The sequence below is a fragment of the Pongo pygmaeus genome, chromosome 18 (genome assembly GCF_028885625.2).
Source record: "Pongo pygmaeus isolate AG05252 chromosome 18, NHGRI_mPonPyg2-v2.0_pri, whole genome shotgun sequence".
In the NCBI taxonomy this organism is placed as follows: Eukaryota; Metazoa; Chordata; class Mammalia; order Primates; family Hominidae; genus Pongo; species Pongo pygmaeus.
In genome coordinates this window covers 17,310,571-17,338,049 of record NC_072391.2, presented here as the reverse complement: position 1 = coordinate 17,338,049, position 27,479 = coordinate 17,310,571, and the positions used below count along the sequence as shown (strand labels likewise).

The 27,479-nt window shown below is 50.3% G+C and overlaps 1 protein-coding gene across 2 annotated transcripts in view; it reads right to left on the bottom strand.

The window, feature by feature from the left end:
- LOC129016092 (uncharacterized) overlaps positions 1–27,479 on the bottom strand; it is a 154,777-nt gene that overhangs the window by 106,667 nt on the left and 20,631 nt on the right. For both annotated transcript variants that reach the window (XM_054454967.2, XM_054454968.2), the window contains exons 9-16: positions 22,684–22,787; positions 21,412–21,577; positions 14,812–14,997; positions 13,977–14,129; positions 12,033–12,177; positions 9,040–9,198; positions 7,587–7,711; positions 5,690–5,884 (exon numbers count right to left, since the gene is read on the bottom strand). In XM_054454967.2, the coding sequence (XP_054310942.2) occupies positions 5,690–5,884; positions 7,587–7,711; positions 9,040–9,198; positions 12,033–12,177; positions 13,977–14,129; positions 14,812–14,997; positions 21,412–21,577; positions 22,684–22,787 (1,233 nt within the window). The remainder of the gene's footprint in view (positions 1–5,689; positions 5,885–7,586; positions 7,712–9,039; positions 9,199–12,032; positions 12,178–13,976; positions 14,130–14,811; positions 14,998–21,411; positions 21,578–22,683; positions 22,788–27,479) is intronic.

The window sequence follows — 27,479 nt, the reverse complement described above, 5'->3', positions numbered from 1 at the left end:
AGCATGAACCAAATCCCAACCCCAGATGTGTTTTCTCTGACTTGCACAGTAGTGCCCAATGCTGAGAGTGTGTGTATGTTTTCATGAAGGTTTTATTTTAGGATAATTTTAGATTTATGGAAAAGTTGAAAACTGGCTTGGAATGGTAGCTCATGCCTCTAGTTCCAGCACTTGGGAGGCCAAGAAAAGAGGATCGCTTGAGGCCAGGAGTTTAAGACCGGCCTGGACAGCATATCGAGACCCTGTCTCTAAAAAATTTAAAAAAAAAAAAAGCCGGGTATGGTGGCACCCGCCTGTAGTTTCAGCTACTTGGGAAGCTGAGGTGGGAGGATCACTTGAGCCCAGGAGTTTGATCAAGGCTGCAGTGAGCTATGATCATGCCACTACACTCCAGCCTGGACAACAGACAGAGCAAGACCCTGTCTCTGAAAAAAAGAAAAGAAAAGAAAAAAAGAAAATTTGCAAAGACAGTACAGAGAGTTCAAACTCCATGTATCCTTCAACTGATTTCCCCATTGTTAACATCTTACATCACCAGGATGCATGGTGCAAACTAACAAACCAACATTGGTATGTTTCTATCAACTCAACTCCAGAGTTCATTTACATTTCACCAGTTTTTCCATTAATATCCTCTTTCCGTCCTGAGATCCAATCCAGCAAACCCCACTGCATCTCGTTGCCGTATCTCCCTGGTCTCTGGTTCATGGCAGTTTTTTAGTCTTTGATTGTTTTTCATGCCACGTATGTTCTTTATAAATTGAATTTGGAAATTGGGAGATTTTATATAAAACCCAGCTCTCTGGCTTCTCTATAAAGAGAAACATCGGGCTGCCCACCCTCCCCACAACAAGGGGCAACAAGGAACCAGAGCTGAGCAGTGGCTGCCACTTTAGCTGGGCCATGGGCTTCCTCTGTCTGCCACAGTCCCCACCACTCCCTATTGTCTCTCCGATACTGAGGCCAAGTATCTGCTGCCACTCATCATTGCGCTCATGCACAATGTTTCTCGGGATGTGAGTCTCTAGGAAAAGCGAGAAAATAACAGACAAAGGGAATTGTGCATTCTAAGAAAAACTGTTTATATCTAGCCGACCTCCCTCTTTCAAGTCTCTTGCTGCCCCCAGCTCTAGTCCAAGATGCTTTTAACAGCAAGGATTATTGCCCTGCTGTTCCCAAGCCCCAGGTTTATACTTGGTGGTTAGGAAACATGTAACCAAGTGAACCAACGCCCCAACCATCCACCTTGGTCACTATCAGATGTACATGGCAATGACATTTTATAGGAGCAAAATGTTGTCAATAATCTAAAACTCCATCAATGACAAAATGGTTATGTAAACTGTGGTCCCTACCCATAGGATGAATATTAAAATACCTACGAATGGTGAGCTTCTAGTAAGAAAACACTCAAGTGACAGTAAGAAGAGAAAAAGTAGGCTAAAGATATATACACCCTAAGACTAAGCAATTTCACTCCTAGGTGTACGCCCGACAGGTATGAATACACACGTTCCCTAAGAAGGCAGGCCCAAGAGTCTTCATAGCACTGTATGTATCAGCCAGCAACTGATGGATACAGAAATTGTTGTTTGTTCACACAATGGAATATACTATGCAGCTATGAAAAGGAACAAATTATAAGTACACACCACAGTATAGAGAAATCTCACCAATTTTAAACCAAAGTCAGACACAAAAGGAAGTACAGGAGCAGCACTATTCAGTCACAAAAAGGCAGAAACAACCCAAATGTCCATCAGTGAATGAATGGATAAACACATGTGGTACATTCATACAATGAAATATGACTTGACCTTAGATAGGAATGGAGTACTGAGCTATGCTACAATGTGGGTGAACTTCAAAAACACTAGGCTAAGAGGAAGAAGCCAGACACAAAGGTCACATATTATATGGTTCCATTTACATGAAATATCCAGAAGAGGTAAATCCATAGAGAAAGGAAGCAAGTTGGTGGCTGTTGGACGCTAGGAGGAGGGGCTGCTGGGGAGTGACTCTTTCATGGGTGCAGTGTCTCTTTTGGGGGTGATAAAAATGTTCTGGAACCAGACAGAAGTGGTGGTGGCAAACATGGTGAATGTACTAAATACCATGGAATTGTTCACTCTTTTTTTTTGAGATGAAGTCTCACTCTTGCCGCCCAAGCTGGAGTGCAATGGTGCAATCTTGGTTCACTGCAACCTCTGCCTCTTGGGTTCAAGCGATTCTCCTACCTCAGTCTCTTGAGTAGGTGGGATTATAAACGCCTGCCACCACACCTGGCTAATTTTTGTATTTTTAGTAGAGATGGGGTTTCACCATGTTGGCCAGGCTGGTCTAGAACACCTCATCTCAGGCAATCCGCCCACCTCAGCCTCCCAAAGTGCTGGGATTGCAGGCATGAGCCAAGGCACCCAGCCCTATTCGATTTTTCATTTTTATTTTTTTGAGACAGGGTCTCGCTCTGTCACCCAGGCTGGAGTGCAGTGGTGCTATCTTGGCTCTCGGCAACCTCTGCCTCCCGGCTTTAAGTGATTCTCCTGACTCAGCCTCCAGAATATCTGAGATTACAGGCGCACACCACCATGCCCAGCAGATTGTTTTGTGTCTTTAGTAGAGACAGGGTATCACTATGTTGACCCGGCTGGTCTCGAACTCTTGAGCTCAAGTTATCCACCCACCTTGGCCTCCCAAAGTGCTGGGATTACAGACATGAGCCACCATGCCCGGCCAATTGCTCACTTTAAAATGGTTATTTTTACATATGAGAATTTCATCTCTTAAAAAAAAAAAAGGAGTATACGGTGAATGATTCCATTTATAAAAAGTTTACAAAATGAACTGGATGTGACCTCTACTGCCAACCAAACTGGAATAATGAAGACTGGGTTCAACCTCCCATGTGGAGCAGCTGGTAACCCAGATGACACAGGCTCAACAATGGTTCCCAAGACACAGACATCAGGCAACCCAAGACGATGAACCCCAAGAGATGTAAACAAGCAAGATGAGCCCAGCTTCCCGCCTGGAGACAGTGTCCAGGCTGTGGTGCAAGGAGGGGGAATGGAGGCTGAGCCGGGGGACTCCCTGAACTGAGGAGCTAGGGGTATGGGGAGACCCTGGCAGCTGGACTCTGCAGGACAGGATGCCAGAGATGAGAGAGCTGAACAGAGAGCGTGCTCGGAGGTCTGCAGAAGGTCCTGTGAGAATCTCTGTAACATCCCATCAGGCAAAAATTTCTGAGCTGTAACAGTCAAAGCTCTATCAGCCAAAGAAACTAATAAACTTGACTTCATGAAAATTAAGACTCCCTCCTATTTTTTGGAAGACACCATTGTAAGAACAAAAAGAAACACCACAGACTGGGAGAAAATATTTCTGAGTTACACATCTGATGAAGAACTTGTTTCTGGTCAGGTGTGGTGGGTCACACCTGTAATCCCAGCACTTTGGGAGGCTAAGGCAGGAGGATCACTTGAGGTCAGGACTTCAAGATCAGCCTGGGCAACACAGTGAGACCCCATCTCAACAAAAAGACAAAAAAACTTAGCCAGGTGTGGCAGTACTGCCTATAGTCCCAGCTACTCAGGAGGCTGAGGCTGGAAGATCACTTGAGCCCAGCAGGTCAAGGTTGCAGTGAGCTATGATCACACCACTGCACTCCAGCCTGCATGACAGAACCAGACCTCAACTCAAAAAAAAAAAAAAAAAAAGAAAAAATCAACAACTTGTTTCTGGAATATAGAAAGAATTCTCAAAACTCAGTAATAAGAAAACAAGCCAACAAAATAAGATGAGCAACAGATTTGAATGTACATTTGACCAAAGAAGACGTACAATAGCAAATGAGCACGTGAAAAGATTATCAGTGCCATTAGTCATTAGGGAAATGCAAATTAAAGCCACGAGATACTACAACGCATTATTGGAATGGCTAAAATTAAAAAGTCTAACCATATCAAGTGTTGGTGAGGATGTGGAGAAACTGGAACTCTCACACACTGCTGGTGGGAATGCAAAAATAGTACAACCACTTGGGAGAATGGTTTAGCAGCTTTAGAAAAATTTAAACATACACCTACCATATGATCCAGCCACACCTACTAATTATTCAAGAGAAACAAAAGCATATGCCTAAAGACTTGTACACAAATATTCATAGCAGCTTTATTTTTAATAGCCAAACCCTGGAAACAACTCGAATGTCGATCAACAGGTGAATGGAGAAACAAACTGTGGTATATCTATACAATGGAATACCATTTAGCAATAAAAAGAAAGAAACTATGTTATAACCTATAGCATGGGTGAGTCTCAGAATAATTATGCTGAATAAAAGAAGCCAAACAAAAAAAGAGTACGTGCTTTTTTTAAAAAAGGACATGTTGGCAAGTGCAGTGGCTCACACCTGTAATCCCAGCACTTGGGGAGGCCAAGGCAGGAGGACTGCTTGAGCCCAGGAGGTTGATACCAGCCTGGGCAACATAGTGAGACCTTGTCTCTACAACATTTTTTTAAAAAAAAACTAGATAGGCATGATGGCACATGCCTATAGTCCCAGCTACTCTGGAAGCTGAGGTGGAAGGATTGTTTGAGCCTGGGGGGCAAAGGTTGCAATGAGCCAAGATCATGCCACTGCACTCCAGCTTGGGTGACAGAGTGAGACCGTCCCAAAAAAAAAAAAAAAAAAAAAAAAAAAAAAAAAAAGACATGTTGTGTGATCTACATAATATTCTAGAAAATGCAAACAAGTCTATGATGACAGAAAGCCTCTCACTAGTTTCTGGGGACAGAGGAGAAGCAGGAGGAAGGGATTTTTTTATTTTTATTTTTGAGACAGAGTCTTGCTCTGTCGCCCAGCCTGGAGTGCAGTGGCGTGATTTCGGCTCACTGCAAGCTCCGCCTCCTGGGTTCACACCATTCTCCTGCCTCAGCCTCCCGAGCAGCTGGGACTACAGGCACCCACCACCACACCCAGCTAATTTTTTGTATTTTTAGTAGAGACGAGGTTTCACCACGTAAGCCAGGATGGTGTTGATCTCCTGACCTCGTGATCCACCCGCCTCAGCCTCCCAAAGTGCTGGGATTACAGGCATGAGCCACCGCGCCCGGCCGGAGGAAGGGATTATCAAGGATCTGGAAGAGACTTTTGGGGATGATGGGTATGTTCATTAGCTTTATCATGGTGATGATCTCATGAGTGTGTACATGGGTGACAATGTATCAAATTGTACACCTTAACCATGTACTAGTGTTCACCGTGTGTCAATTAGACCTCAACAAAGTTCCTTTTTAAAAAGTAGAACAAATTAATGCTGCCAGAAGTCGGAAGAGTGGTTACCCCTGGTAAAGGATGGGTATTAACAAGAACAGGAGGACAAAAGGGAGGCTGGGAGCTGAAGATGGTCTGGCTGCTGGTGACATGGGTGTGTTGAGGTGGTGGACAGGCAGGCTGTACACTTACAACTTAGGGACTTTTCCATGCATAGGATCTATTTCAAGCAACAGTTTTTCCAAATAAAGCCAGCTACCAGTTGACTACTCAAATTTGAACCAGCCACTTAATTCTGTAAGGAGGAGGCAGAGTCAGAGTTCACAGACACCCAAGTCTCAGGTTCAAAAGTCCAAGCATGAAGCAGGGTGGGCCTGCCTGGGGGAGTACAGTGGGTGTTGCCACCTCCCTTACCTTCTGCTGTAGGTCTCTCATCCTTCTCTCTCTGTCTCCTGGACACTCGGGGCTGGCTGGCTGTGGTGCAGGCCCTGGTTCTGGCCCTGGGGGCTTCTCTGGCTCGGGCTCTCTCCCGGCTTCCTGACCCCAAAATGACTTCCTGCCAAACAGCCTGTGAGCAATTTCCTCAGCATTTTCCAGCCGGAGCCCAAGCTGGGAAGGGAAGCCAGGGGCTCAGGGAGAAACAATTCAGTCACAGGGATGATGATGAGCTGTTAGGCTGGGGATATGAATGGGGGACCCAGAAGGCTTGAGCAGGGTACTCCAGGCTCCCTGGTGTCCACCTGGGCTTAGGTTCAGGGACACAACCTTAGGAAATCCACCACTCTCTCTGTATCTGCTTGGTAGATGCCACACGGCAGAATTCTTGCCAATTCTTTAAGGCTTGGGTCAAATGTCATCACCTCTGGGAAGCCCTCCCTGAATTCCCATGTCACTCTCTTCCCACCTCCTCTGCCCCACACAATATACTCAGACTGGAATATGTGTCTTCCTCAAAAGACCCAGGATGAGGGCAAGGGCTCATGTATCAATCACTAGGCACCTGCACGACCTCCCCTGGAGGGGGGGGTTCTCAAAATTTGATAGGTAAATAAATGGATCCTTCCTTCTGTCCCCACTGTCTTCATCTGCCCCTCCACGCACCCCTCTGTTCACCTATCCTTTCGTCCTTCCCATCCATCCATCCATCTGCCTCTCCACCTTCCATCTTTTCTTTCCTTTGTTCTATCCATCCTTAGTCCTATCCGTCCATCTGCTTTTCCTTTCTTATAGACCACTCTCCTTCCATCTATTCATTCTTTCCTCCTTCTTTCCATCCAGACATCTCTGATAGCATTTTCAGAGAAGACCAGAGACCAGCCGTTGGCAATGACTGGTGAGTGGATGGATGGATAATAGATGGATGTGTGACTCAGAAGATGAAAGATGGATGAGTGGGAGAACAGATGAATAGATGGGTAGGTGAGACAGTAGACAGAGATGGATGGAAAATTACACGGCTGGATGGACACACAGATGGACAGATGGGAGGGTGGGTATGTCCATGGATGGGTAGGCGGGTGGAGAGATGAATAAGTGAATGGATGGATGGGTGGGTGGGTGGTTTGGTAAATGGATTGAGTGAATAGATGGATGGATGGAAGGATGGATGATAGATGGGTAGATGGATGATGGGTGGGTAGATAGGTGGATGGATGATGGATGGGTAGATGGATGAATGATGGCTGGATAGATGATGGGTGGGTGGATGGATGGCGGGTGGGTGGGTCGGTGGGCGAATGAATGATGGGTGGGTGGGTGGGTGGATGGATGGATGGATGATGGGTGGGTGGGTGGGTAGTTGGATGAATGGATGATGGGTGGGTGGGTGGTTGGATGAATGGATGATGGGTGGGTGGGTGGTTGGATGAATGGATGATGGGTGAGTGGGTGGTTGGGTGAATGGATGATGGGTGGGTGGGTGATGAGTGGGTGGGTGGGTGGATGGATGATGGGTGGGTGGGTAGGTAGTTGGATGAATGGATGATGGGTGGGTGGATGAATGGATAATGGGTGGGTGTATGGACGAGATGAATGAGAGGGATGTGGGTGGATGGACGGATGGACAGATGAGCAGGTAAGTGGATAGATGGAAGCAGGAAGGGAGGAAGGGAGGGATGGAGGGATGGAGGCATGTAGGTGAACTGATAGACGTATGGACGTATCTATGGGCGGGTGGGTGACTAGATATTAGGGGAAGAGATTGAACAATAGAGGCAAGGGATGGATGGACAGACAGGTAAGTCACTGGGATATTTTTGGCCCGAAGTCTAGGAGAGGCCCTGCAGAGGCTACAGCAAGGCTCCCCTCTAACCTCCAGAAGGTTGAAGGCACGGCCCATGCTGTGGATGGTCAGGTTGACTGTGGCAGAACGGGGAAGAAAAGAGGCAGGAGAGAAGAGAAGGGTCCCCTCCAGGTTGGCTCCCAGGCTGCCAGACACTAGGAGTAAGAAAAAAACATCAGTACATTCTGTACACTCACAGAGTGGGGTCTGGCTATTACCACAGGGCCATAGCCTGAGACAGGGCCAGACACATGGTGTGTCTTCCCACCCCTCCCTGGCCAGGATGGGAAACAGCCTTAAGCCTTTTCAAGAGCAGAGGGAGTCCAGGACAGAGAGTCACACACACCCACTTCTGCTGACAGGCAGAGAGGAGGTGCCCAGAGCACCCAACCCCCAACTCCAGGCTTCCCAGAATGGCTGAGGTAGTTTTGGAGCCTTAGGTTGAAAGAGATCCCCTTTTTTATTTTCTGTTTAATTACAACAAAGAGGCAGTCTCAGTGTGGGGCTAATCTCTTAACACAGGAAAAAACACTTCTCACAATTCACAGCCCTCAACAAGCCACAGAATCCAGGAGAATTTAATAAAACAGTGTTTCGGCCAGGCACAGTGGCTCATGCCTGTAATCTCAGCTTTGGGAGGCCAAGGTAGGCAAATCACTTGAGGCCAGGGATTTGAGACCAGCCTGGCCAGCATGGTGAAACCCTATCTCTACTAATAAAAATACAAAAATTAGCCGGGCATTGTGGTGCGTGCCTGTAGTCCCAGCTACTCGGGAGGCTGACACAGAAGAATCACTTGAACCCTGGAGGCAGAGGTTGCGGTGAGACGAGATTGTGCAACTGTACTCCAGCCTGGGCAACAGGGCAAGAGTCCGTGTCAAAAAAAATAAATAAATAAATAAATAAACTTCAGTGTTTCATTACCCGCCTCTGGGTGTACAGCACTTTTTAGGACTACCTTCTCTTTACAGAGAGTTAAGTTGACTTTCTATTAATGGTAGTGATAGATAATTTCCTTTTTAACATAAATATAAGGTACAAAGAGCCAATTTAGAGAAAAGATATAAGTATTCAGTTGAATGCCATAAAATAACTGATATGACTTCTGTCTTCCAAAAAAAGCAGCAGGTGCTATGGAAATATTGCAAATATATTTTTGAACAAGCAGCATGTAAGTTTTTTTTTTCATTTTTTTTTGTTTTGTTTTGTTTTGAGACTGGGTCTCACTCTGTCACCCACGCTGGAGTGCAGTGGTGCAATCATGACTCACTGCAGGCTCAACCTCCTGGGCTCAAGCAATCCTCCTGCCTCAGCCTCCCAAAGTGCTGGGATTACAGGTTTGAGCCACCACACCCAACTGGCATGTAAATATTTGACCACTTGACACAACGTCTAATCCACATGCTCTCAACCGCTGGAGCTCCAGGGTCCCCCAGCCTTTGTGGTCCCAGAGCAGGACAGGGGCTGCCCAGGATGGCCATACCTGATCGGAAGGTGGCATCAGAATAGGACGAGTGTTTCCACATTTCTGGGTGGAACTCCCGGCTGAGGATGTCCTTGGGGAGGGTGTCCCGGAGGGCCCGTTTCAGGGGGTCGTGCGTCTCCAGCAGCTGCAGGAGGTGACTCCACACAAAAGAACCAACTGGAATAGAGTCATGGGCAGCAGGGAGGGGCCGTGAGGAAATGGCCAGGAGCTGGCGCTGTCCAGAGAAAAGACTCTCCCGACCCCCATCTCAGTCCTGCAATTCCCACACACGGGGGCTTCTCAGGAGTCTGGCTACAGAGACCTACATCTTCTCTCAAGAAACAGCAGCCAACAAGTCGTGCCTGAACAGAACTTGGAAATCTAGCCCGTGTATGGAATTCTGACACACTTCCCAGAAGAGAAAGGAAGGTGTCATGGGCTCAAAAGTCAGACCTGAGTCTGAACCCAGTCCCAAAGCTCAAAAGCTGTGTGACCTCGGGGTGGTCCCTCTACCTCTCTGAGTCTCAGTTTCCTCATCAGTGAAAATGGGAAGTCAGACCTGATTTCAAATCCTAGTTCTACCATGTACCAGTGTGGCCTGAGATGGTCACTCCAGCTCTTGGAACCTTAGTTTTCTCATCTGAAAAAGGAACTAACAAAGTACCCTGCAGGGCTTTTTGGGAAGATCAGTTAAAAGCAGAGCCTGGACCTAAAAAGACTAAGCACATTTCAGGATCAACAAAAGGTGACGTGTGACCCATGAGGGTCCCTGGAGGAATAAAGATCAAATGAAAGCCTCATGGGACTGAGTCCAGTGGGGAATATTAGAGTCCTACAGGGAGCCCCCAACCCTCCCTGCATTGTCCCAGGCTCTTAGAAAGTCCAGTCAGGGGCTTCCGGAACAATCTATCACAGAATAGAGCAGAATGTGGGTTTTTAGGGGTAAGGTGCCCACTTATTCCCACTGGACAATACATCAGGTGGTACCCCAGGGCCACTGTGGAGGCTGAGCCCCTCAGCTGATCCCCTGAGAAGGGGTTTAGCACACATCACACCCCATGCCTGAAACTGCCAAGGCAGAGAGCTGTATCTTCCAATAGTGCCATCTCTTCAGAATGTAATTCAGCAACATCACATCAGACTTTTAAATGTACATACCCTTTACCATGGCAACTTATCTTCTGGGAAATTATCCTAAACTGAGATTAATTCAAGGGCCAAAGGTTGGTAGGTTTGTGGTTGTTGCTTCTAACGGCAAAAGACCAGAAACAGCCTAAAGGCCTATCAGTGGAGACTGGTAAAATGGGTTATAGCACAAACTTCTGGCGAAACAGCCACAGATGAGAGTCTATAAGAGCTATAGATGAGAGATGAGCTCCTAGACATGCTAAAGACAAACAGCAAGGAGCAGGCTGGACCCAGAGGCTCACCCCTGTCATCCCAAGCACTTTGGGAGGCTGAGGTGGACAGATCACCTGAGGTCAGGAGTTTGAGACCAGCCTGGCCCACATGGCAAAACCATCTCTACTAAGAGAATACAAAAATTAGCCAGGCATGGTGGTGCGCATCTGTAATCCTAGCTACTCAAGAGGCTGAGGCAGCGGAATTGCTTGAACCCAGGAGGCAGAGGTTGCAGTGAGCCACGACCGTGCCATTGCACTGCAGCCTGGGTGACAGAGTGAGACTCTGTCTCCAAAAAAAAAAAAAAAAAAAAAAAAAAGGCCGGGCACAGTGGCTCATGCCTGTAATCCCAGCACTTTAGCACTTTGGGAAGCTGAGGTGGGCAGATCATGAGGTCAGGTGATCGAGATCATCCTGGCTAACATGGTGAAACCCTGTCTCTACTAAAAGAATACAAAAAATTAGCCAGGTGAGGTGGTGGGCGCCTGTAGTCCTAGCTATTTGGGAGGCTGAGGAAGGAGAATGGCATGAACCCGGGAGGCAGAGCTCGCAGTGAGCCAAGATCACACCACTGCACTCCAGGCTGGGCGACAGAGTGAGACTCTGTCTCAAAAAACAAAACAAAACAAAAAAGCCAAGAGCACAACAGCAAGTAGAACATGATCCTGAGATGCTATTGTTAAGGAGATACATGTGTATGTTTATCTATGTATTACAAGTTCTGATGTAATACACAGGAGAACTCTTCACAGTGTGTATCTTCAAGACACAGGAAAATATTGGGGGGAAGAGGAAGGAAGACTAATTTTCCATTTGTCCCTTGCTATTCTTTAAAATTTTGACTATATAGCTACACTGCATTAATAATAATAGCAGTAGTGATAACAACATTAAAAGCAACAGTCACATATATGGCACTTACTATGCTTTCTAAATGTCTTTGTGTATTAACTCATTTTATGCTTGCAACACTCTGTGAGGGAGGTACTAGCATTATCCCAATTTTACAGGTACAGAAATGGAGGCTCACAAAGGTTTACTTACTTGTCTAAAGGCATACACGAAGGAAGAGGTGAAGCTGGGATTTCAACCTGGGCTCTCAGGCTCCAGGCTCTCACCCCACTGTGCATTATGGAAAATTTTTCAACAATCAGTTGAACTTATTTTTTTGAATTTACATCTTTGGGTTTAGCTGCCTGTATAAAGGGAACTGTCTCACTCTAGCAGGGATCTGAGATTTGCCGACACCATCCCTCTTCTATCTTAGGTCTCTCTTTAGGATACTGCGTCGTGATCTGGCGAGAGCTAAAAGAGGCCTCACTGATTCCCATCCCATTTTACAGATGACGGAACTGAGGACCAGAGAGGAGAAGCAACTTCTCCAAAGTCATCCAATGGCGGAATGGGGACTGGACTTGCTATGTGGGGAAGGGAAGAACACACAGCCCCTTATCTAGACAGTGTGGTAGAGAAACAGGGGAACAAGAAGACAGGAGGATACCAAAGGGGTGGAGGGAGAGGATGCTCTCAAACCCCCTGCACTCTTCAGGAGGTGCCCTCCCAGCCCCATCCCTGCTCACACCCCTCCCACACACATACCCATGGCTCACCCTGGGTGGAGAGCTCGCCTGCCTGGGTGCGCCGCACCTGGGCAAACACCTCCTCACTGGGGCATCTCATCAGGGCCAGGTAGGCATTGATACGGATCTCAGCATCCTCCTCCAGTGATTGGTACAGACGGGAGAGCACCGATCGCTGGCTTGGGCAGAAGGAAGGCCATCACCCAAGGCCCACCTGCCTCCACCCAGGAATATGATGTCCCTGGCTCCAGCAGGTGGACCTGCTGCCTAGCCCCAGTTGTCCTGATGTCCCTACTGCGGGAGGCTTCCCCGACACACACTCACCTGTGGTGCAGTTGTGGGAGGTAGCAGGGGGTTCACTGACCGTGCCTAATTCCCAGTCTCTACCAGCCTCAGCCTAGAGCCTCATCCATTCGCCAACAAATGGGCATGGCTACATTCCAATAAAACTATTTACAAAAACAGCATAATGTCTCGCCACACAGGAGGTCTTTAAATGTCTTGGCCTTCCTAAGCCCTTCCAAAGCAAGCCACCTCCCCACATTGTGACTCCCTCAGTACCTATTGGCTTCCTCCACAGCCAGCCAGCCACCCACCCACCCATCCATCCACCCACCCACCATCCATTCACCCATCCACCCACCCATCCATCCATGCAACAAATATTAACTAAGCAGCAACTATGCACCCAGCACTGTGCTAGGTGACAGCCATAAACAAGAGCAACCCAGCCCCTGTCCACCTGAAGCTGATATCCTAGAGCAGGGAGACAGTCAATGAGATTAGCATGTGAAATACATAAAAAGTTAGGTGATGGCCAGGTGCAGTAGCTCATGCCTATAATCCCAGCACTTTTGGGAGGCAGAGCCAGGCGCGGATCACGAGGTCAGGAGATCGAGACCACCCTGGCTAACATGGTGAAACCCCGTCTCTACTAAAATTACAAAAAAATTAGCTGGGCATGGTGGCGGGCGCCTGTAGTCCCAGCTACTTGGGAGGCTGAGGCAGGAGAATGGCGTGAACCCAGGAGGCGGAGCTTGCAGTGAGCGGAGATGGCGACACTGCACTCCAGCCTGGGTGACAGAGCGAGACTCCGTCTCAAAAAAAAAAAAAAAAAAAAATAGTTAGGTGGTAATAAACCCTATGGAGGGAAAAATGAAATGGTGAAACAGGACCAGAGCCAGGGGGACCTGGGAGGTTCAATTTCAGGTGAAATTGTCAAGGGAGACCTCACATTGAAAGTGCCTTTTAAGCTAAGACGTACAGGACATGAAAAAGAAAGGCCTGGGGACATCTGGGGGAAAAGTGTGCCAGGAAAGAGGACAGCATGTGCAAAGTGCCTGGGGCAAGAGAGGGTCACAGGTCTTTGAGGAAGAACAGAAAGGGCAATGTGCTGGGGAGGAGGGATGGGAGGTGACAGGAACAGGTGAGGCCCAGAGGTCAGATCCCTCAGGGCCTGGGAGGTCAATGAAGGGACTGTGACTTTGACTCTGAGTAAGAAGGGAGGTACTGGTCCAGGGATTAGCAAACTTTTTCTGTAAAGGGACAGAGAACTCTTTTAGACTCTGCAGGCCATGCGGTCCCTTGCAATGACTTGACTCTGCAGGTGGAGCAGGAAAGCAGCCATAGACAGCACATAAGTGAGTGGGCATGGCTGTGTTTCAATAAAACTTTATTGAGAAAAACAGACAAAGGGCCAGGTAGTGGCCCATGGCCCGTAGTCTGCCAAACCCTGTACTAGAGGGGGCACAGATGGCACCGGTAATCATATGGTTGTGTTTTTGATAAATAATCTGTTTCCCACACCACACACAGGCTTAGACCTGGATATGTGTTCACACTAGCACCCAGCCCAAAGTAGGTGCTCATTAAATACATGATGAATGAACAATTGAAGAAGTGAATTAGCAAACTGTGGTTTGAGACCCACCACCACCCAACCCCAACCCAGTGAAACAGCACACAAGGGCTCACGTCTGCAGAGCAGGGGACCCTTCGGAAGGCCTGGATGGCCTCCAGCCGGATCTCGGGGGCGCTGCTTCTCAGAGATGCACAGGTACTCAGTGTGGGGGTGAGAGCCATGGCTGCCAAGCCCGCATTGCCGATTGCCTTCAGCACAAGCTGGAGCTAAATCGAGATGGAGGCAGGACCATGAGGGGCAGTGGCGTGGGGAGGGCAGTGGCGTGGGGAGGGCAGTGGCGTGGGGAGGGGCAGTGGCATGGGGGGAGGGGCAGTGGCGTGGGGGAGGGGCAGTGGCGTGGGGGAGGGGCAGTGGCGTGGGGGAGGGGCAGTGGCGTGGGGGAGGGGCAGTGGCGTGGGAAGGGGCAGTGGCGTGGGCAGGGGCAGTGGCGTGGGACGGGCAGTGGCGTGGGACGGGCAGTGGCGTGGGACGGGCAGTGGTGTGGGGGGGGGCAGTGGCGTGGGGGGTGCCTGCGAAGGGCATTTACCCACCTTCTCGGGGTGGGGGCCAATTTCTGTCCCCAGCCACTGCTCCACACCCCTCGGGCCAGCCCTGGCACCTTCCTGGGCATCTCAGCCCATTCCCCCTTCCCCCCTTCACCCCATCCCCACTCAGTGGCGTTGTGGGGGCAGTGGTGTGGGGGGGGAAGTTATATAGAAGGGGCAGTGGTGTGGGGGGGGCAGTCAGGAGGGTGAGGGGATGGGTTGAAGGGGGAAGGGGGAATGAAGGATAGGAGGAAGGGGGAAAGGGGGTAACCCACCCCCACCCTCTCTACCTGGAGCTTGCCTGATTGGCTTGGGCCCCACTGGGGGCACTGAAGCTGGTACTCAAGACACTGGATGTCCTCACCTTGTCATCATCCGAGGGCTCCTGGATGGTACAGTTCTCACCTAAGGCATCTCCCAGGATCCTCACTAGGGAGCTGACTCCAGGCAGCTGCCCGCAGGGCTCATCCAGAGAAGCACAGAGGTTGTGCACCAGGGCTGAGATGCCCAGGAAGGCACCAGGGCTGGCCCGCGGGGTCTGGAGCAGTGGCTGGGGACAGAAATTAGCCCCCACCCGAGGTGGTGGGTAAATGCCCTTCACAGGCCTCACCCTGGCCACACACCGACTCACCTGGGGCACTTCATAATACAGAGCTGAGTCCCCCAGAGTCTGAACAAATTGCTCTGTTCAGGGAACATTTTCAAAGCACCCCAGAGGCCAGACATGGTGGCTCATGCCTGTAATCCCAGCACTTTGGGAGGCCAAGGCAGGTGGATCACCTGAGGTCAGGAGTTGGAGACCAGCCTGGCCAACATGGCAAAACCCCGTCCATACTAAAAATACAAAAATTAGCCGAGCATGGTGGTGTGTGCCTGTAATCCCAGCTACTTGGGAGGCTAAGGCACAAGAATCCCTTGAATCCAGGAAGCAGAGACTGCAGTGAGCTGAGATCACACCACTGCACTGCAGCCTGGGTGGCAGAGCGAGACTCTGTCTCAAAAAAAAAAAAAAAGAAAAGAAAAAAGGCACTCCATGTAGCCCACCACTCAGACGCCCAGCTCCCCTCACTCCAGGGCTTCAGTGAAAGGAAGGCAAACAGGAGGGGGTTCAGGACAGAGCTTCTCCCCGCCCCAGGCACCTCGGAGAAATCAGACCAACAAATCTTTTTTTTTTTTAAGATGGAGTCTTGCTCTCTCATCCAGCCTGGAGTGCAGTGGTCCCATCTAGGCTCACTGCAACCTCCGCCTCCCAGGTTCACGTGATTCCCCTGCCTCAGCCTCCCACGTAGCTGAGATTACAGACACGTGCCACCACGCTTGGCTCATTTTTGTATTTTAGTAAAGCCGGGTTTCACCATGTTGGCCAGGCTGGTGGTGAACTCCTAACCTCAAGTGATCTGCCCGCCTCGGTCTCCCAAAGTGCTGGGATTACAGGCATTAGCCACCATGCCCGGTCTAGACCAACAAATCTTAATAAACAAACCGTGTTCACTACAAGCCAGACTGCTGATAACATGTCACACACATTGCCTTTCTTATCATTCCCATTTTGCAGATGAGGAAGCTGAGACACAGAAAGGGTAAGGAACTTGCCTCAGGTAGCCCAGCTGTAAACAGAACTGAGATTTAACCCAGGAGGGTCTGGCTCCCAGGCCAGGCATGATCCCAACACTCATTGCTTCTCAAAATGCAAATTCTGGACTCACTCTAAAATCCAGCCCTGGGGCACTGGGGCACCGGGTGTGAACAGGGGTTTCTGTGCTAGACCCACGCCACTCCAGAACAGGGACTGCTTGGCAGCTGTGGGGATATAAAATCTCTGCCTAGCTCTGTCCCTTTTTTTTTTTTTTTTTTTCCTTGAGATGGAGTCTTGCTCTTGTCACCTAGGCTGGAGTCCAGTGGCACAATCTCAGCTCACTGCAACCTCCGACTCCTGGGATCAAGTGATTCTCCTGCCTCAGCTTCCTGAGTAGCTGGGATTACAGATGTGAGCCACCACGCCTGGCTAATTTTTGTATTTTTAGCAGAGATGGCGTTTCACCATATTGGCCAGGCTGGTCTCGAACTCCTGACCTCAGGTGATCTGCCCACCTCAGCCTCCCAAAGTGCTGGGATTACAGGAGTGAGCCATCACGCCCAACCTGCCCAGCTCTGTTCTTTCTTTGGATTCGTGACTCTTCACCAGATCTGGGTTACTATGCTAGGATGTGAGCACACTGTGTGAAGGTGTGAACATGAGCATCTGTGTGTGTGCATATTGGTATGTGCTGTAGAATCCTAGTGCTTGTGGGTGTGTACGTTCCCACGTGGGTGTGCAGGTGTCTCAGTGCACTCGAGTACCCTAGTATGCATGTATTTCCTGGTGGATACCTGTCCACACGTGTTCCCATGTGGGCATCTCGTGTGTCCCAGTGGGTGTGTGCACGTGCCCATGCGTCCAGGTGCGTGTGTGTGTACTGTGTGTCCCTTGTGTGCCCACGCACAGCCCAGTGTATCTGGGTGTGCCTCTGCATGTGTCCAGGTGTGGGTGGCTGTCTCCACATGTCCCACTGTGTGAGTGTCCTACTGCGTGTATGTGCATGTCGTGCCATGTCTTCACATGTGCATACACTGTGGTGTATATCTGCGTCTCCAGGTATGTGAGTCTTGGCGTGTATGCCTCAATGTGTCTGTGTGTGTGTGCGTGTGTGTGTGTCTTGACAGGTCTACGGTGTGGGTGTGTGTCCCTGCATTTCCCCATGTGGGTGTCCTGGGAAAGCCTGCCTCAGTGTGTGTAGGTCTGTGTGTGTACACATGATCCAGCATGTGTGTGCATATCCCTGTGTGTTTGTGTGTCCCTGTGCCTTGGTGTGAGCCTGTGTCAGTGTACGTGCGGGTCTGTGCATGTACACGTGATCCAGTGTGCGTGTGCACGTCCCAGTGCAATGGGTGCCTGCTTCAGTGTGTGTGGGTTGTGTCCCACGTGTGTACACGTGCACTCAGGATGCATGTCTGTGGGTCTTGGCGTGTGCATCTCACTGCATGTTTTCTTTGTGAAAGGACAGGGGTGTGTGGAGCCTGGAAAAAGCACATTCAATGTTTTCCTGTATTTGAGCAAAGAAAACAAAACTGTCTGTTTTGTTAATACAGAGCAGGGCAAGCGGGCTTGGCCGGGCGGGCAGGGGTTATAAAAAGACTAAGAAGCTCTCCGACACATGGGAGGGGCCGCCTGCTGGAGGTTCCCGCCTCTGACTACTGTGTCCAAGAAAGGCGGCGGGGGCACAGACAGGGCAGGCTCGGGCCTGTCCCAGACCAAAGCCGGAGCCAGAAGCCTGGTCACGGCCTGCAGGACTGTGGGGCAGGCTGGTGCCACTTGGCTGGCAGAGAGCCCAGATCTGTGAGCCACTTCCGGTGGCCCCGCCAGGACAACTGGGCCAGCATGAGGCCTGGGTGCTGAGCAGTCCAGACAGTAATGATCCAGTGGGTTCTGTGTACGGCTGCCCGGGGGATGCGCCCAGAAGGGCCAGCCTTCCCCGTTTTCACAAAAATCAGAAACCACATCGCAAAGAGAAGAACAAAGAATTTTGAAAGAAAAATAAATTGAAAAAAAAAAATGGGAGGAGAAAAAAAATCTTAATGCAAAACTCTCTAACGAAGGCTTACTTACACTTCAGTTAAAAGTCTATTTAAAATATTCACTCTTTTTCATTTTTAAAGATGGAAAAATAAAATTATTCTCAAACCTGGAACCCTTATTAAGCTGATTTCACTTTTCCAACATGATTCTAAAGCTCAGTCATCATGCTCAAACCAACCCTCCCTGAAAAGGTAAGAAAACAGAACTGGGAGAAGACAAGACAGGAAGCGTTAGGACCGGGGGGAGATCAAACGCCAGCTAGAAAGCATCAAGAAGCTGCACTTCATCAACATGAAGAACTTTTGTTCATCGAAAGACACCATTAAGAAGGCTGGGCGCAGTGGCTCATGCCTGTAATCCCAGCACTTTGGGAGGCTGAGGCAAGCAAATCACATGAGCTCAGGAGTTCGAGATCAGCCTGGCCAACATGGTGAAACCCCATTTCAACTAAAAATTCAAAAAAATTAGCTGGGCCTGGTGGTGTGCATCATAATCCCAGTTACTCAGGAGGCTGAGGCACGAGAATCATTTGAACCCGGGAGGCGGAGGTTGCAGTGAGCCGAGATTGTGCCACTGCACTCCAGCCTGGGCAACAGAGCGAGACTCAGTCTCAAAAAATAATAATCATTAAATAAATAAATAAATAAATAAATAAAATTATTCTAAAATAAAAAGTTCATTAAAATACTCTCTCCCTGCTTGCCCCTCACTCCCCACCCCCCTCCTCTCCCCAGGCTTCACGAAGCCAGTGCATTCCCAGAACCTGCCAGGGCTCATGCAGGGCCTTGCTGACTCAATGACAGAACAAGAAAATACGGCCCAGAGAGGCATGAGCTCTGGCCTGCATATGGAACATCGCATGTTAGGCAGGTAGAGGAAGCTTCTGGGCTCCACGAGCCGATGGATGCCACCTGCTTGGCTCAGTGCTGTGTCCCGGACTAATGGCAACAACCACTTCCCTCCGCACACACCAAGCAATTCACCTGGTCTGCAAGGTCACTCTACAATATAGTCCCATTGTCCAGATGGGGAAAATTGAGGCCTGGGAAAGTAAAGTGCCTTGCCCAAGGTCCTGCTGGTGAGGAATGGGACTGGGATCTGAAATGAGGAAGTCCAGATGGGTTTGTGCTCTTAGTTACTGCACATGAATCAAACATATGTACAAATAAACGAGTGAAGGGAGGAAGGAGGGGAGGGGGGGAAGGGAGGAAGGAGGGGAGGGGGGGAAGGGAGGAAGACGGGAGGGGGGAAGGGAGGAAGAGGGGAGGGGGGAAGGGAGGAAGAGGGGAGGGGGGAAGGGAGGCGGGGAAGGGAAGGGAGGCGGGGGGGGGGAAGGGAGGCAGAGCAGGGGAAGGGAGACAGAGGGGAGGGGGGGAAGGGAGGCAGAGGGGAGGGGCAGAAGGGAGGCAGAGGGGAGGGGCAGAAGGGAGGCAGAGGGGAGGGGCAGAAGGGAGGCGTCGGGGAAGGGAGGCAGAGGGGAGGGGGGAAGGGAGGAAGAGGGGAGGGGGGAAGGGAGGAAGAGGAGAGAGGGGAAGGGAGGAAGAGGGGAGGGGGAAGGGAGGAAGAGGGGAGGGGGAAGGGAGGAAGAGGGGAGGGGGGAAGGGAGGCGGGGAAGGGAAGGGAGGCGGGGAGGGGAAGGGAGGCAGAGGGGAGGGGCAGAAGGGAGGCAGAGGGGAGGGGCAGAAGGGAGGCAGAGGGGAGGGGCAGAAGGGAGGCAGAGGGGAGGGGCAGAAGGGAGGCAGAGGGGAGGGGCAGAAGGGAGGTGTCGGGGAAGGGAGGCAGAGGGGAGGGGGGAAGGGAGGAAGAGGGGAGAGGGGGAAGGGAGGAAGAAGGAAGCGGGGGAAGGGAGGTAGAGGGGAGTGGGGAAAGGAGGAAGAGGGGAATGGGGGAAGGGGAAGGGGACAGACATTTCCAGGGAGATGGGCTAAGCCCAGGGCAGGTCTTGGGTGGTTCTGGCATCCCTGGTGGCCAGCGTGTCACCTGCTAGGCTGTGAACTGTGGGTGATGCCTCTTGGGACCCAATCTGGGCCTGGCTCTGAGTCAGTGCCTGATTCTTGTCTGCTGAGCAGAGCCAACAACGCAGTCTGCCTGGAACAGCCCCACCTCAAACCCTGGGGTCAGGGGCCAGAAGGCAAGGGCTCCCTATATTCCACCTGGAGGGACAGCCAGGGCTGGACAAGCTCCAGGGGCTCTCAGATCCTGGTAGGGTCCATTCAACCAATGCAGGGGGTCTCTGATGCCCCCAGGGACCCCAGCTGCCCGGCACCAGCTGTGTCTTCACTCCCACTCCCTACCGATGCCATCTGACTTGGCACTCACTATTAGCCGGGACAAGATGGGGAGTGACAGGTGATACCCCCTGCCCAGGAAAGTGAGGACACACCCCAAGGTCTCAGGTCAGAATTGAGGTGAAGGGCAGAGCAGCTGCAATCCCTTGGGCAAGCTGCACTACCTCTTTGGGCCTCGGTTTTCTCACCTGCAAAATGGGGTTGATAAGAGCACCTACTTCATAGAGACACCTCAAGGGTTAAATGAGACCTCCACATATTGGTAGAAATTATAGACCTCATCTCACACAGATTTCCTAATCTCCAGACTCATTAAATATGTGTGTTTATAAATATAATAGCTCTGATTTCAAGTGCTCAGATTTCGTGCCAGACACCAGGAGAACCACTTCACACACAGCATTTCATTCCTCACTATAAGCCCAGGATAGAGGTACCACTTCCATCCTCCTTTTAGAGATCAGAAAACAGTCGGGTGTGGTGGCTCACACCTGTAATCCCAGCACTGTGGGAGGCTGAGGCAGCTGGATCACTTGAGGTCAGGAGTTTGAGACCAGCCTGGCCAACATGGCGAAACCCCGTCTCAACTAAAAAGAAAATACAAAACTTAGCCGGGTGTGGTGGTGCATTCCTGTAGTCCCAGCTACTTGGGAGGCTGAGGCAGAAGAATTGCTTGAACCCAGGAGGTGGAGGTTGCAGTGAGCTGAGATCGCACCACTGCACTCCAGCTTGGGTGACAGAGCAAGACTCCGTCTCAAATAATAATAATAATAATAATAATAATAATAATAATAATCAGAAAAGAGGCTCAGGAAGGTTAAATCACTTGCCTGGGATCACACAAGTGGGAGACACATTGCTGACCCTTGAACCCGGAATTCTCTGATACCAAAGGTTCCCTTGAACCTGCCACAGAAGCCCAGGAGGATGGGTGGTCTGGCCCCCTCTGCTGATCCTACGAGGGCTGGCACAAAAGAACTGATCACCTCCGCTGCATCTAACCAGCAGCCAAGCCATGGAGGGAGGACACCGGGGCCCCGGGTGGGGTGCAGGGACTCACCAGCAGCATGTGGACCATAGCATCTGTGGGCTGTGGGAGGAAGGCCAGTGATGAGAGCCATGCCTCCACCTCGTCTGCCTCCACCTCTGCTGATTCGATGAGTTCCTTCATGAGGCCCACACAGTGCTCTGTCCCACAGGAAGGCAGGGCATCCAACAATGGCTGCCTGAGATCATCAAGGAGATCCACACGTGCTGAGTGCCTGCAAAGCTCATCTCACCGAAGTCACCCAGGGGTAAACTGAGGCTCAGAGAGGTACGGTGCAGACATGCCCAACCTCACTCCTTGGGAGGGGCTGACCCGGGTCTGGGACCCCACAGCCTGGCTGAGGCCCGTGCTCTTAGCACAGCAGCACCCAGCCCAGACCCTGGCAGCTCTACCCACCCAAGAAACACTGGTTTGGGAACACACAAGTCCGCACCCAGTGCTCTGCTGAAACCCACCCAAGCAAATGTCACCGAGTAGGGGTAAAAATCCCTAGCGGAACAGGAACCAGCAATCAGCAAACAGTCTCTAATTTAAACCTCGAATACTCAGCACAACATCAGGACATTTATTTTTTCTTTTTTTGTGAGACAGGGTCTCACTCTGTCACCCAGGCTGCAGTGCAGTGGTGCGATCACACCTCACTGTAGCCTCCACCTCCTGGGCTCAGGTGATCCTCCCACTCAGCCTCCCAAGTAGCTGGGACCACAGGTGTTCGCTACCACGTCGAGCTAACTTTTAAATTTTTTGTAGAGATGGGGGCATTGCTATGTTGCCCAGGCTGGTCTCAAACTCCTAAGCATAGCCCTAAGCTGACTGAGTTAGTGCCTCAGAGACTCCCCTCTGAGATTGGGAGTCACTTTACCCACCTTACCAGCCCCAGATCAGCAAGGTCTGGGTGGTGGAGTGCCAGCCCTGCCCAACACCCCGCAGCCCAGACTCTCCACGCCCCCGGCAGGAGGGTACCCTAGGTGCATTGGAATGCTAATTCCAGCAAGAGGGTCCTGTCTGGGGAAGGGAACAATGGCTGTCTTTATTCACCAGCCCCTTCAGCTTCTGGTCTCAGGCGGGATCGAGCTTGGGCCCCGTGGGAACCTCCAGCCTCCCCACTTAATCTCCTTCTTGGCACACAGTCTCGGACTGAAGGACAAGTCAGTGTCACGGGGACGGGATGAGGCATCAGCATCCATCCCTCACTGGGAACCCAGGACAGCACGAAGACTCCCTTAACCCAGGGATGCCCCCAGCCAGCTCCTAGTCCATCCCCCACCCGGAGAGGGACCTTACCCATTGTCTCGGCATTTGAAGGAAGAATGTCGCCACAGTTCCATCAGCTCACCCCCAGAAAGGCCCTGGAGCTGGGACACCAGTGTCAGGAACAAGTCCATGGCCTGGGATTCAGAGGGGGCAGCATGAGACACCCAGAAGTGCGGGGGATCCCCGAAGGTCACCTCACCCGTCTCCTGCCTGCAAGCACAACCGTGGGGAAAGTGGGAAGGACCTGCCACCTTCTCCCAAGGTGTCCTGAGACCCAGTGAGATGAAGCTCCAGGTCTGGCTTCTCCCTCCCTGCACCCCCAGCCCCTACAAGCACACAGGCTGGCTCATTTTTCTCTAATTTAGCAGGTATTTATTGAGCACCTACTATGTGCCTTGCATTGCATTCAGGATATGGCAGTGAAAGAACAGGCATAGTGTCTGAATCTGTGGCATCTAATAATAAAAGCCCAATAAATGTTCACTATGATTGTAATATAATCATTCTAATGAGTCTTAGCATATTTCAAATATTTAGTGAGGTGGCAATCTTTTCCTATATAATATATATACTCTTTTTTTTTTTTTTTTTTTTTTTTTTTTTTTTTTTTTTTTTTGATACAGAGTCTCACTCTGTTGCCCAGGCTAGAGTACAGTGGTGCAATCTCAGCTCACTGCAACCTCCACCTCCTGGGTTCAAGCGATTCTCCTGCCTCAGCCTCCTGAGTAGCTGGGATTACAGGCACCTGTGACCACGTCTGGCTTATTTTTTGTATTTTTATTAGAGACGAGGTTTCACCGTGTTAGCCAGGATGGTCTCGATCTCCTGACCTTGTGATCTGCCCGCCTCGGCCTCCTAAAGTGCTGGGATTACAGGCATGAGCCACCACACCTGGACTTTTTTTTTTTTTTTTTTTTTTTTTTTTTTAAAGAGACAGGGTCTCCCTCTGTCTGCCGGGATGGAGTGCTGCAGCACAGTCACTTCTCACTGCAGCCTCAACCTCCTGGGCTCAAGCGATCCTCCCACCTCAGCCTCCCGTGTAGCTGGGAACACTGGTGTGCATCACCACGCTCGGCTAATTTTTTTGTATTTTTCGTAGAGATGAGGTCTCACCATGTTGCCCAGGCTGTTCTCAAACTTCTGGGCTCAAGTGATCCTCCCACCTCGGCCTCCCCAAGTGCTGGGATTACAGGTGTGAGCCATCGTGCCCACTCTTTTCCAATATTTCTAATAAAAAAATTGTTTTATACAATTATTCACAGTGATGGCTAATAAAGGGCATTATAGGGGATGCAGAGGGCCCAGAACTCACAAGAAATAAAGGACTCTACTCAGAGAACAGCCCCTGTGCTTAGGAGATGTTTAGTTTGGAAAACCTTCCGTCCTGGTACCCATGTCGTCTCAGGCTCCCTGCATTGGCCTGAACCCAACACCACAGAAAGAGCAAAAAGTAGGAGCCAAGCCAAGCCAGGTCCCAGCTTCCTGCAGAGAAGCCCCCATACTTCCCCCAGGCTTGGCCAGGGCCAGGCCTGAATCCCCCACCCACCCAGGAGTCCTCCGAGGCTAGGACCTGCTTCCCTGACCCTGGGCCTCCCTGCCGTGTGTGGCTGTGACAGAATCCCTGCACACGCAGCTCGATCTCAGCAAGACGCAGCCTGAAAAACAGGCCCTCACTGGTCACTCGGCCCACCTGCCAACGTGTCTGCCCACCAGAGTCCCGGCAGCCTTCCCAGAATGTGCCTTCTGTGGGCAGAGCCAGTGGCAACGCTCAGCTCTATCTTTTCTTCCTCCGGCAGGACCCACGAGCCAGCCCCTGCTGCAGGCTAACTGCCACCATCGCAGCTGGCCCTGACCACTGGTAGCCTAAAAGACTCTATTGCCCAGTTTGGGGTGGCTATCCAAAAAATTTCAGTTCCAGGCCTGCTTCCTTCCTTCCTAATGGACTCGGCCACATTTCCCTCTGGCTGGTGGCTGTGTTTCCCCGACTGCCCTTGGCACCCTGGGTTCAGAACACGTGTGCAGACGGGCACCTGGGGATGGTGCCTGCCCAGGACCACTCCTCCTGCTCTGGGTAAGCCTCTGACCACAAGTGTTACCCTGAGAATAGGCCTTTCAGATCCAGGCACGAAAGGAGGGATCATCAGTGGCTCATCCTGGTTTTCCTCCACTGGAGGAAGAAGAAATTCAAAAGGAGAAAAGAGGCCAGATCTAGGCAGGCTACGGATGGAGGCAAAGGGTCCAAGTCTCCTGCCTAGAAATCAAGTCCGGGGCCTGGCGCAGTAGTTCACGCTTATAATCCCAGCACTTCGGGAGGCCAAGCCGGGTGGATCACTGGAAGTCAGGAGTTTGAGGCCAGCATGGCCAATATGGTGAAACTCTGTCTCTACTAAAAATACAAAAATTAGCCAGGCGTGGTGTTGCATGCCTGTAATCCCAGCTATTCAGGAGGCTGAGGCAAGAGATCACTTGAACCAGGAGGTGGAGTTTGCAGTGAGCCGAGATCACACCACTGCACTCTCCAGCCTGAGCAAACAGAGCGAGATTCCGTCTCAAGAGGAAAAAAAAAAAAAAAAAAAAGACAGATATGTAGGTCGATAAGAAATCTGCCACCCCCATCACCACCAATAACACATGATAATAGTGATAAGGCTGGGTGCAGTGGCTCACACCTGTAATCCCAGCACTTTGGGAGGTCGAGGCAGGTGGATCACTTGCGGTCAGGAGTTCGAGACCAGCCTGGCCAACATGGTGAAACCTCATCTCTGCCAAAAATACAAAACTTAGCTTGGTATGGTGGTGTGAGCCTGTAATTCCAGGTATTCAAGAGGCTGAGACAGGAGAATCACTTTAACTTGGGAGGCAGAGGTTACAGTGAGCCAGGATCGCACCACTGCACTCCAGCCTGGGCGACAGAGCAAGACTCTGTCTCGAAGAAAAAAAAGGAAAAAAAAAAAGTAGTAATAACTACACCACTAGTTACTTAGTAAGGAGCCTTTACTATGTACCAGGCACTGGTCTAAGCTGACAGAGAAGGAAATTGACACTCAAAGTGTTTGAGTCAGGTTCCGGTGGCTGCATGCTACTCAGTAGCAGAGCAGAGACTTGAACCCAGGGCACCAGTTCCTAAACCCCCACTCTTAACCAGCATCCTATATGCAATGGCTTAAAAAAAAAAAAAAAAAAAGTCTTGATTTGTAGCATTTGCCGATTCCCATGGTGTAAATACATCCACCATGGTCGATTTCAAGCTACCAACATGCAATTGCTAAGGACAGACCTGGGAAGAAATGCACCTTAGCACATCATGTCATATTTCCACCATACGGTTACAAGAAACATGACTAACCTCTAATGGAAAGACAATAGTAAAATGTAGTAAAATAACCAGGTAGTCATGGTTGGGAGTACTTAATACCTTTGTTTCTAATATAATTCATTTTATTTGATTTTTTAATTTTTCTTTTTTTTTGGAGAACAGTCTCACTCTGTCACCTAGGCTGGAGTGCAGTGGTTTGATCACAGCTCCCTGTAGCCTTAACCTCCCAGGCTCAAGCCAACCTCCTGCCTCAGCTTCCCAAGTAGCCAGAACCACAGGCATGTACCACCATGCTTGGCTTATTTTTTGTAGAGATGGACTCTCTCCCTGTGTTGCCCAGGCTGCTCTCAAACCCCTGGGCTTAAGTGATCCACCCACCTCAGCCTCCCAAAGTGCTGGGATGACAGGCGTGAGCCACCACGCCCTGCCTATTTACTTGTTGATACACATTAGATGCACATATTTTCAGGGTACCCGTGGAATAATTTGATACATTCATCTAATCAAATCAGGATAATTACGATATCCATCACCTTAACTATCTTTTTTTTATGTTAGAAACGTTCAAATTATTCTCTTCCAGCTATTTTTAAATGTAGGATTAATGTTAATTATAGCCATCATAGGAATCTGTTGAGGATTAGAGTCTGATTTCTTCTACTGAAGTGTATTTGTACCCATTAGTCAGCGATGTTAACACAACTTTATTTTATTTTATTTTATTTATTTATCTTGAGATGGAGTCTCACTCTTGTTGCCCAGGCTGGAGTGCAGTGGAGCGATCTCGGCTCACTGCAACCTCCGCCTCCCAGGTTCAAGCGATTCTTCTGTCTCAGCCTCCGAAGTAGCTGGGATTACAGGCTCCTGGCTAATTTTTGTATTTTTAGTGGAGACGGGGTTTCACCATGTTGGCCAGGCTGGTCTCGAACTCCTGACCTCAAGTGATCTGCCCACCTCAGCCTCCCAAAGTGCTGGGATTACAGGCATGAGCCACTGTGCCTGGCCACAACTTAATGTTTAAAACAGCAGTGTTTAACAAGCAGCCTACGGGACACCTGGAAATCTACTCACCTACTCTTCTGAGCCAGTATGAGCCAGTCCTGTTCTGCCACTGTCTATGCCATTTCGTGAGTGTACACAGTCAGCCCTTAATGAACACCTGTAACTCGAGCTCCTTGTTCTCAGAACACCCAAGATTGGTGATGAGCCATGCCTTCTCCCAGGCATCCTTCCTGGCAGCCTGGAGAAGTTGGCCTTGCTGGCTCCCTCTGTCTGTCCCCTCCCATCCCCAGTGCACCCTTGCTTCCTCCTCCTTTGTTCCTTAGGGACGCCCTTGGCCATCCCACTCTCTGCCCCCCACATCGAAACTCCGGGGCCTCTCTATGGAGGGCCCGACTCGGGGGTTTACTTTCTATTGAGTGCTGAGTCCTGGTTTTGTTTCCAGACTGAAAAACAAACCTTGTCACCTGCCCACCATCAATGGGGAGGGGCAGAGGCATTTCAAGCCGAA